Raw genomic sequence first — 11631 nt, 5'->3', positions numbered from 1 at the left:
TTGGTTTTTATTTTGGAAGTCACAACTCCCCTCTTTTCAAAAATTTTAAAATATCGTAAACATTTTCACTAAAAAAAATCTGAAAAAAGTTTGAGTGTTTTGGTGAAATTTTCGAAGTGTCATTTTTTAGATTTTGCAATTTTATCACTTTTCAGTTTACAATTGTTCGATTTTTAGATTTTTCAATTTTTTATTTCTTCCATTTTTCGATCTGCAATTCTAATTTCTTTTCTTAATTTTTTCAATTTTTCGATTTTTCATTTTCAACTTTTGAATGTTTCAATTTTTAGCTTTTGCAATTTTCCGATTTAAAATTTTTCGTTTCGGTTTTTTATTTTCTTTATTTTTTAATTTTATGATTATTCAATGTCCTCATTTTCAATTTTTCGATTTACAATTTTTTGGTTTTCTTTTTCTCGGTTTTTCAACTTTTAGATATTTAAATTTTGGCTTTTTCAATTTTAGACTTTTCAGTTTCTTTAATTTTTGATTTGCAATTTTTCTAGTTATCCTTTTAAATATGTATCTAATATTTTTTATAATTTAAAAAATAAATCTACTTTTTCAATTGTAGGGTTATAAAATTTTTCCAATTTTCAATTAGTGGATTTTAAAACTTTTTTATTCATTTTTCAATTTGTCGATTTGTAATTTTCAATTTTTTGTTATTTAACTTTTCAATTTTTCGATCTTTCAATGTTACAGTTTTCCACTTTATAATTTTGACGATTTTACAATTTTTATCCAATTTTTCGATTCGATTTGTTTTTTCTTGTTACCAATTTTTCGATTCATTGACTTATTTAAATTTTTTTGTTTTCAATGTTTCGATTTTTTCCGTGTTTTCGATTGAAAATTGAAAAATCTAAAAATTGGAAAACTGAAAAATCCAAAACTGAAAATTTGACGAATTAAATAACAGCAAAATTATAAAGCCGAAAGAAAGATTGCAAAAATAAAAAAAATTATAAAACAAAAAATTATGGTCTAAAATTGAGAAAATGGAAAATAAAAAGTTGCAGAATGAAAAAAAAATCAAGAAAATCGCAAAATGAAAATTTGTAACATCGAAAAATTGCAAATCAAATTGAAGGCTTTAAAATTTTTTGATTTTTCAACTTCTGAATTACTCTAGATTAAGATTTTCCGAGTTCTCGATTTTCCGATTTTTTCGATTTTTTGATTTTTCTTTCTTTGTTTTGGTTTTTCGATTCTTTCATTTTTCGATTTTTCGAATTTACTGATCCGCGATTTTTCGCATTTTAATTGCTGGATTTTTCGCTTTTTTGCTTTCAAATTTTCGATTGCTTGATTTTTTCGATTTTTTCCATTTTTTTGGTTTTCAGATTCTTCCAATTTTTTCCGCTTACTTAGTTTTTCGAAAAGCTGAAAAATCAAAAATTGAAACATTGAGGAATAGAAATATCTAAAGATCAAGAAATCGAACATCAAACGTGAAATCGAAAAATTAAAAAATTGAGAAATTTAATCGGGAAACTGAACAATCGAAAAGTTGAAATATCGAGAAATTTGAAAACCGAAAAATAAAACCGGAAAATCTAAAACTGTGAAGTCAAAAAATCGCAGATTCAGAAATTGGAACAAAAAAATTGAAAAATGTAAAATTTAAAATAACGAAAAATTAAAGAATCGAAACATCAACAAACTGAAAAATTGAAAAATCGAAGAAATAATAAATCGATAAATAGAGGAATTGCAAAATTTTGAAAAATTCCACAAGAGAAATACACAAATATTGAAAAGTCGAAGAAAAATTTGAAAAATCGAGAAATTGTGCAATAAAAATTGAAAATTTAGGAACGCAGAAAATTTAAAAATCGAAATTTCGAAAATTTCAGAAATCGAAAAATAAAAAAAATCGAGAAATCTAAAATTGGAAAACCAAAAAATCGAAAAGTCGAAAAATCCAAAAACCAAAAATTCAAAAGTTCTAGAAATCAAGAAATCGAAAGATCGAAAATTCAATAATCCAGAAATTGAGAAATCTAAAAATCGAAAATTTAGAAATTCCAAAAATTGAACAATTGAAAAGGTGGAAAATCGTAAAATAAATAAATAGTTTATTGATCATCCAACGGGCAAATCGCCCACATAGGACATAATAATAGCCAATAGTAAACTTAACCCAAAAAAACAAAAAATTTTAATATAATGCTAATTTAACGCCAGCAATAAATTCATTAAAAATAAGCAACGGAAAATTGAGAAATCAAAAGAAAAATCTAATCACTGAAAAATCGAAAGGAGGAACGCGAGTCAAAAAATCGAAAATAGAAACATGAAAGAATCGAAGAATCGTAAAACTGGAAATACCGGAAAGCTGAACAATCGAAAAAAAAAATCGAAAATCTGTAAAATAGAGAAATCGAAACATCAAACAACTGAAAAATTGAAAAATCGAAGAAATAATAAATCGATAAATGGAGAAATTGTAAACTAATAATAAGAGGAATATCCAAAAATTGCAAAATCGAGGAAAAATTTGAAAACCCTAACACTGGAAACATAAAAAAAATCAAGAAATCGATTAATCGAGAAATTGTGGAATAAAAATTGAAAATTTAATAATCGAAATTTCGAAAATTTCAGGAATCGAAAAATAAAAAAAATCCAGAAATCTAAAATTTGAAAATCGGGAAATTAACAAATTTAAAAATTAAAACATTCCAAAACAGAAAACTTCAAAAAATTGAAAATTTAGAAATCGAAAATTTGAAAAATGAACAATTTAAAAAAAACGTAAATCGAAAATATCAATAAATCTAAAAATAAAAACCTGAAGAATGGAAAAATAGAAAAAACCTAAAATCGAAAGATGACAAGTCGAGAAACCGAAGAAATTGGAAAACCAAAAAATCGAAAAGTCGAAAAATCAAAAAACCAAAAATTCGAATATTCGAGAAATCAAGAAATCGAAAGATCGGAAATTCAATAATCCAGAAATTGAGAAATCTAAAAATCGAAAATTTAGAAATTCCAAAAATTGAACAATTGAAAAAGTGGAAAATCGTAAAAATAAGCAACGGAAAATTGAGAAATCAAAAAGCTGAAAAATCTAATCACTCAAAAATCGAAACGAGAAAGGCGAGTCAGAAAATCGAAAAATCGAAAAATGAAAGAATCGAAGAATCGTAAAACTGGAAATACCGGAAAGTTGAAAAATCGAAAAAAAAAATGGAAAATCTGTAAAATAGAGAAATCGAAACATCAAACAACTGAAAAATTGAAAAATCGAAGAAATAATAAATCGATAAATAGAGAAATATCCAAAGATTGAAAAATCGAAGAAAAATTTGAAAACCCCAACACTGGAAACATCAAAAAATCTAAAAATCTAAAAATTGAGAATTGAGAAAATTAAAATATTGAAAAATCCGAAAATCAAGAAATCGAAGAAACCGAAGAAAATTCAATAATTGAGAAATTGAGAAATCTAACAATCAAAAATTTAGAAATTCCAAAAATTGAACAATTGAAAAAGTGGAAAATCGTAAAAAAAAGTAACGGAAAATCGAGAAATCAAAAAATCGAAAAATGAAAGAATCGAAGAATTGTAAAACTGGAAATACCGGAAAGCTCAGAAATCGAAAAAAAAATCGAAAATCTGTAAAATAGAGAAATCGAAACATCAAAAAACTGACAAATTGAAAAATCGAAGAAATAATAAATCGATAAATAGAGAATTGCAAAATTTTGAAAAGTTCCATAAGAGAAATATCAAAAAATCGAAAAATTGAGAAAATTAAAAAATTGAAAGATCCCAAAATCAAGAAATCGAGAAATTGTGCAATAAAAATTGAAAATTTATGAAGGCCGAAAATTTAAAAATCGAAAAATCGAAATTTCGAAAATTTCAGAAACCGAAAAATAAAAAAAATCGAGAAATCTAAAATTTGAAAATCGGGAAAGTAAAAAATTGAAAAATTGAAACATTCCAAAACAGAAAACATCAAAAAATTTAAAAATCTAGAGATTGGAAAGTATGTACTTCAGAAGCGAGGGAAGTTCTGTTGAAATAACTTTCGACCAATTTTTTTTAATCATTTTCCAATGATTTTTGCATGTGCCAATTGATCTGGTCCACAAATAAAAATCGGGGTGTCAAAAAACAAGCGAATTTGTGATGTTTTTTGGATGCTTTTAAGGGAATTATGCCTGATTTTGGATGATTTTCAAAACAAAATTTTTGGTGCTTTTTAAAGGATTTTAGGTTTTCTTCGGTTGCTTATTTTTAGAGAATGTTAGAAAACAGTCAAAGTGTGAATGTTATGTACTTTAAATTGTAGAAAGTATCCATTTAATCAATGAGTTATGAATATATTGATTTAAATTGCTGACTTTACAGAATTCTTTGATCTGATAGACCAGTACAGAATTCTAAAAAATAATTCTTTACTGGTCTGTGTAGCAGGTTTCCAGGTTTTGTATGGTGGCGCCATCAGGTGAAACTTTCGTCAAACCTAAATTTACTTCAACTAGATTCCGTTGTGCTCAGTAACGAATACTACAAAATCAGTGTCGGATCTGCAAAGATGGTAACCGTTTTTCAACTCACCAAAACAGTAAAAACTATAATTCTTTGATTTACATACAAATAAATAACAAAAGTGTGAAAATTATAAAAATACATAATAGTTCGAACATACAGTTGGTACATGGTCCACTCGAGCACCAAATTTTTTTAACACCACAATTTTCTACAATTCGCCAATGCACTACAGACTTTCGCCGTATGTTTTGTAGCAGTTTTTATAAAAAGCCAACGCACAGTGATGCAGAAACACGAACTGCTCGAAATTGATAAACTTCGTGTGGCTACGACGCACGGCCTTAACAGCACCCACCACATCGCACTTTCTTTCCTGGAGCATTTTATCAGCCATGTAGAAAAAGCAAACCACCAGACTGCTCGAACTTATCCCGTCACTAAAACCATTTCTCTAAATGTTATTACACACAAAAACGAGCAACTTACTCGCAGCACACCAACGTAGGAAAATTCTGGGTTTTCTGCCCCCTCACGTTCTCCCAAATGCTCATCATTACGTCCGTCGATTCCGGAATTCCTTTAATTTTGGGCCAGTTTTTTATGTTGAGGACTTCGACGTTTTTTTCAAATTTTCCCTATACAAGAAAAAAATGTATATGTATATACCGGACGTAAAACTTTTTATATATACCGAGGCGTGAACTGCCAGAGTGAGCTTTTCGTAGTTGAGGTGTTCTTCTAGTTTAGTGAACTGAATTGTGATATTGCCCTGGATTTTAACAACATCGTGTTTAGGAGTTGGAATAAACTGTACGTTTCCCTGGAAAATATCTTTGAGTTAAATTACATATTTGAAGTGTGGATTTTACTCGAAGTGTAACGTCTGGCTCGTTGAGATTAATAACCGTTGTTACGTGGTTTTGTAATATCATAATCCAGAAATCTGACACAGTTCTTGATAGTGGTTGTTGGGCTACTATGAAGTCTTTCCGTTGGCTGTAACCACTAACAAACATTGCGTGGATGTAATCCGGTTTTTTATACTGAAGAGCCACTCGACTATGTTGTGCTAAAATAGTATAAAGGGTCACTAGTTTCTAAAGTACAATTAAAAATTCACTTGGTAGTAGATTATTGTCGATATAGCGATTTCTAGGTGGATATTCTGTACAAAATTGGTACGGATTTATAGCTTCGTATAACCAGTCCGTGTTTTCTAAATACGTTGACCATTTTTTTTTAATACTGTTGCCTTCAAGCAACCTACTAAAGCTAGCCTCAAAATCACTGTTTATCTCATTCGAGGTGTCTTTATAGTGTGATGATTCGAAAACAATTAAATGTGCCAATTTGTAGTGACTCTGGAAAACATTATTCTGTCACAAAGTTTGTCTCGATTACCATTGTTCTTACCGGATTTGGTATGACACCAGCTCGACACTCACGCAACTTTTTCGTGGTATCAAAGAAGTTATAATACCCTGTTATACCCGATCTTAACGCAATATCACATAAAACCAAAGTAGCCGATCTTCCAATTCCAGCTCTAAAATAGATTTTCAAACCACAAATTAAATAAAACAAATCGTACGTACAAACAGTGGAACACCACTGGATGACCCACATGGGGTATGTTCAACATTTGATCAACAAACTCCAGAAAAATGTGCGAAGAAACCATCTTCGGCGACCACGAATAAAAGTGCAAATGTTGCACTTTCCTTTTTTCTCCAAATCGCTGAATAATTAAAGTACGACAGTCAAAAAATTCGTACGTTTTCATTTCGTCTACAAACACTTCGATTTCGTTGTTGTGAGTCTGCATTTTTTTAAAATCCGGCCAGTACCGGTGGTAGCTTTCATTGGGGGTGCTGACCATCACAACATACTCCACTTGTTCTTGCCAAATCATCCGGAAAAAATCCACAGCGGTGTTTTTTAAAGGGTTCTGCGTTAATATGTAGTCTTTCGGCCCATTAACACCCTACAATTGTAACTTTTGCACCAATTTGAATTAACTCATGTTGTGTTACCTCAACGTAACTGGCGTTGATGTAGTCCGAAAAATGGTTAGCGTCGCCTAAGCTTTTTGCGAGTTTGACGCGGTTTTCATCATCTGAAAAATTTTTTTAGTGAGGCTGGGGTGAATGTTTATTAATACACACATGGGTAAATTTTATTGTATCGATTTTTGTCCGAGTTTTCATTTTTTTGGCCTTCGTTGGCGTCCTTTAAGTAGCCTGAGGGTAAGTTCTGAAATTAATACTGAAATTAGCTAAGGTTGGTGGTGACGGGGCGATACCAACAGAAAATTGTTTTTCGAGGTAGTTATAATTTTTTCTTGCCACAAAAACGTCATGAATGTAGTTATCAAATTCGCCCGTTTTTATGGGTAAGTAGTCTTCAGTCCGCTTTAACGTGGGAAGTTCGTATCCATCATTACGTAATAATTCTAGCTCTTCATCACCTAAAAGTGTTTGTTGTAATTCAGTGGGTTATATGCATTTGGTTAATTATACTCATGTTTATTAGTTTGTTTTTGGCGGTGGCTTTTTTATTTCGAATGTAGAAGAAGAGAGCCACTCCAATGACAATGAGTAGTACTGGAATAATAATTAATAAATATAACAAACTTAAAGAAGAGGTTTCAATCTTTTTAGACTCTTTCTCTTTTGATGACCTAGTACTATTTACTGACATAGTTTGAGTCAATGGTGTAGTAGTTGTAGGTGGAGGTTCGTAACACTGCGTTGTGGGTAGTTTTTGAGTTATGTTGTATGGGTTGTTCCTGCTATCTTCACAAATTGATGTATCGTTGTTAACAATGGTAATTTTAATGTATCTTGTAGTGTTTGCGCAATTCTCATTCTTTGAAAAGTACAACTTATCGCCAATTGCCCAAAACGGTTCATTTTCGTCTGTACCTTCAAATATTGTTGTCGCCATCAATTTGAAGCAAGTTGTAAAGTTTAGGACATAATGTGTTGATGTCTTCCAGTGTCCGTTCCCCTAAAATTTGTTGCTTTTGTAAATTATGTAACACAATAAAGAGCTTGCCAATTTCGTTCAACGTACGTTTATGTCAAAAGTCTCGGTTTTGTTAGTATCATCGTTTGACTGTAATTCCAGAGACATTTTACAGTCACTACACATAGCTACATGAAGTTTAATCCAGCCGTATTTTACATAAGAACAACTTGTTGAGTTTTCTGTAACATTTAGTGAGGAGTTAATCTCATGAGTGTAGAAGTACTGATCTGAAAAAACAAAAAATTCTCAAATTTTTTACTACCAATTTAAAGAAATGTATATCAAAATTGTTTGCTTTTAAAAATTATATACGTACTTACATTCGTGTAGTATCCATATGCTTTGATTAATTGTGGTATTAACGTAAAACTCGTAGCTGGAAATGTTTTTGGTGTCCAAAGTGTCGTTACACGTGATGTTCGGATCAGTTTCGCAAATATACAGAACATTTTCGTTAAATTTAAGGTGATACCACTAAAACCAGTTGAACTGTGATTAACCGCAATAGCCACTATAATTAATTATATACAATAAAATTTGTTTAAAGTATTTTAAGTCTGTTAAGTTTAAACTTAACTATAAAAATTTTGGTTTCCTTTAGGCGAACCTGTATAAGTGGGGCCAAAAATTACAGCGTATTTTGGAAACACAAATGCTGAATAACTGAATAAGACTAATGAAGTCATAATTTTACCTGCGCCTTGTTAAATTGTGAGCTATGTTCAGTAAGATTTTTGTAAATTCTAACGCTAAGAAAGACAGATTTGATTGTACTGTTGTTCAATATCTCTTCGAATTTTGTATCAGCTTTCGCCTGCAAGAAGGTTTCCCATCTTTCATCCAGAATTGGTTCTTGTAGTACAGCACTATTATTCCAAGATGAATGCTGCCATTGTGTAATATCGAGATTTATTGATGCCACATTATCCAAATACTGAGTGACTACAATGATTAACCGTAAACACAATGTAGCAATTTATTTAGATACAGTTTTACTTGAACCGATATTGCCATCTTTCCCCATCTCCTTATCTGATACTACAAGTCCAGCATCTCCTTCGGTTACGCAGTAATGCCCATTTTGTCCTGAACACAAACTAGTCGCAACATAGAAAAAACTACACAATATTTTAAACTTCATATTTCAGTATTTTCTTTTCCCGATATTATAGAACATTTAATATTCACTTAGTACGGTTGACAAACCCTTTACTCATTTCTTATCTTGCCTTATCTGTCATTGAGAAAGTCATACAACTCGTAGACGGCATTTCGTCAAATGATAATTTAACGGTCAAACTCAATGAAACATTTTTGAAAAAAAAAAAAAATACTTAACACAAGTCATAGACATTTTACAAACAAGGTTAGCATCTTCAAGACGTGTAAACACTAAATCGCGCAATACATTACTGCAATAATTATCTATACACGTTATCAATAAGGATGATTTTTTCTAAAAATAATTTAACAAACATTTATTTAATAATTTCTTTGAGATAACGATATCAATTAAGTAAATGATCATTGTCAATTTTAAAGTGTTTCATCGTGGCGCAAACACCGATAAGCACATTACTGAGGTGCCGTCAATGGTATTCCCCATTCATTCTCTAAATTAGAACTTTTTTCGGTTGTGAGATATTCCTGCACTTGTGGTTTATGAATCCGTGGAATTTTTGTTCTAGACATCCACATTTTTGGAAAAAAATCTCAATTACAACAACATTCAATTCAAAAGCAAATTTATGAATTTACCCCCTCCCAAAAAATTGATGACGCCATCTTAAAACTTTGCCGAATAAACCCTACTTACTTAAAATCAGCATCGGTTTTGTTGAAATAATAAATCTCTAGATTTATTACTTAAAAACGCAATTGTGTAGAATGCGAGCACAGCGAGCACGTTTTGACTGCTGGAGTCTTTTTTACTTTTTTTTCTACTTTAGTGTTCACAAACATTCCTAAGATTAAAAAAAATTCTCCCGTTAATAAATTTAGTTGATTTTGAATAATACCTACAATTACAACATTTACGAATCAACGATTACTAAGTCTACTTACTTTTATTATAGTTATGGAAATCTTCATGTGAAGGTAAATTACTCTGAAAAAACCAACTACTAAAATGCGAGCAAAGCGAGCATGTTCAGGATGTTTCAGTCCCACAGACATTAGTGATCAGGGAGATTCCATCAAACTACTTCAAAAACAAAACATAAGTGGTCCCTAAAATTCTTTCAAATTCTCTCAAAAACTAGACACAAAGAGTTTTAGAGAATTTTTAAAATTGTTTCAGAAACGATAAACAGAAATATCTCTATTACTACTTCAAAAATAAAACACAAAGAGTTTCTGATATCCTTTCAAACTATTTCAAAAACATAACAAAAAGAATACCCGAGATTCTTTCAAACAAACACAAAGAGTTCACGAGATTCTTTCAGTATACTTCAAAAATAAAACACAAGCAGTTCCTGAATTTCTTTCTAATTACTTCAAAAACGAGACACAAAGGGTCCCGAGATTCTTTCAAATTACTTCAAAAACCAGACACAAGGGGTGCCCGAGATTCTTTCAGACTACTTCAAAAATAAACACAACGCGTCCGCCAGATTCTTTCAATATACTTCAAAAACAAAACACAAGCAGTTCATGAGCTTCTTTCAAACTACTTCAAAAACAAAACACAACGGGTCCCGAGATTCTTTTAAATTACTTTAAAACAAGACCCATAACGTGTCCCCAAGATTTTTTTCAGATTATTACTTCAAAAACAAAGCAAGGAGTCCCCGAGATTTTTTCAAACTACTCCAAAAACAAAATATAAGTGGTCCTTAAAATTCTTTCAAATTCTTTCAAAAACTAGACACAAAGAGTTTTAGAGATTTTTTAAAATTGTTTCAGAAACGATAAACAGAAATATCCCTATTACTACTTCAAAAATACTTAAAACACAAAAAGTTCCTGATATCCTTTCAAATTACTGCAAAAACAATACAATAATACAAAGAATTCCCGAGATTCTTTCAAACAAACACAAAGGGTTCACGAGGGTTCTTTCAAATTACTTCAAAAACCAGACACAAGGGGTCCCTGAGGTTCTTTCAAACTACTTCAAAAATAAAAAGAAAACAACGGGTCCGCGATATTTTTTCAAAAACAAGACAAGGAATCCCCGAGTTTCTTTCAAACTACTTCAAAAACAAAACACAAGGGGTTCCCTAGATCCTCTGAAACTACTTCAAAAACTAGACTCAAAGGGTCCTCGAGATTATTTGATACTGTTCCAAAAATGAAACCTAATGTGTCCCCGAGATTTTTTCAAACTACTTCAAAACCAAAACACAAGGGGTCCCCAAGATTCTTTCAGACTACTTCAAAAATAAACACAAAGCATCCGCGAGATTCTTTCAATATACTTCAAAACACAACGTGCCCCCGAGATTCTTTCAAATTACTTTAAAAACAAGACTCGCAGGGTGTCCCCGAGATTCTTTCAAACTACTTCAAAAACTAGGCACAAAAAGTACTAGAGATTCTTTAAAATTGTTTTAAAAACAATAAACAGAAATCTCCCTACTACTACTTCAAAAATACAACACAAAAAGCTCCTGAGATACTTTCAAACTGCTTCAAAAATATTATACAAATAATTCCCGAAATTCTTTCAAAAAAACACAAGGGGTCCCCGAGATTCTTTGAAATTACTTCAAAAACAAGACCCACAGGGTATCCCCGAGATTCTTTCAAACTACTTTAAAAATAAAAAACAACGTGTCCTTGAGATTCTTTCAAATAAATTCGAGAACAAAATACAAGTGGGCTCCGAGATTCTTTCAAATTACTTTAAAAACAAGACCCACAGGGGATCCTCGAGGTTCTTTCAAACTACTTCAAAAACAAAACATAAAGGGACACTAAAATTCTTTCAAACTATACTTTAAAAACTACATACAAGGAGTTCTGGAGTTTCTTTCAAATTGTTTTAAAAACAATAAACAGAAACATACCTACTACTACTCCAAAAATAAAACACAAAGAATTCCGGAAACCCTTTCAAACTACTTCAAAAACCAGACAGTGTCCTC

General features: G+C 30.8%; 1 protein-coding gene across 1 annotated transcript; it reads right to left on the bottom strand.

Annotated features, from left to right (window-relative positions):
* Positions 1-4579: 4579 nt before the first annotated feature.
* Positions 4580-8931, bottom strand: LOC135137854 (receptor-type tyrosine-protein phosphatase epsilon-like). The gene is made up of 15 exons (XM_064067612.1): positions 8537-8931; positions 8235-8482; positions 7861-8014; positions 7586-7767; positions 7030-7519; positions 6817-6977; positions 6676-6763; positions 6544-6626; positions 6106-6494; positions 5924-6056; positions 5631-5871; positions 5380-5579; positions 5202-5330; positions 4997-5145; positions 4580-4947 (listed from the first exon to the last, which is right to left on the bottom strand). The coding sequence occupies exons 1-15, from the start codon at positions 8679-8681 to the stop codon at positions 4737-4739; spliced, it is 3003 nt and encodes a 1000-aa protein (XP_063923682.1). The 5' UTR covers positions 8682-8931; the 3' UTR covers positions 4580-4736.
* Positions 8932-11631: the final 2700 nt, after the last annotated feature.

The sequence above is a fragment of the Zophobas morio genome, unplaced genomic scaffold (genome assembly GCF_036711695.1).
Source record: "Zophobas morio isolate AGI-343-1 ecotype UQ-CSIRO unplaced genomic scaffold, CSIRO_AGI_Zmor_V1 ptg000004l, whole genome shotgun sequence".
Taxonomy (NCBI): Eukaryota; Metazoa; Arthropoda; class Insecta; order Coleoptera; family Tenebrionidae; genus Zophobas; species Zophobas morio.
Note: the sequence above shows the minus strand (reverse complement) of the source record. Positions and strands in the feature narration are given on the sequence as shown.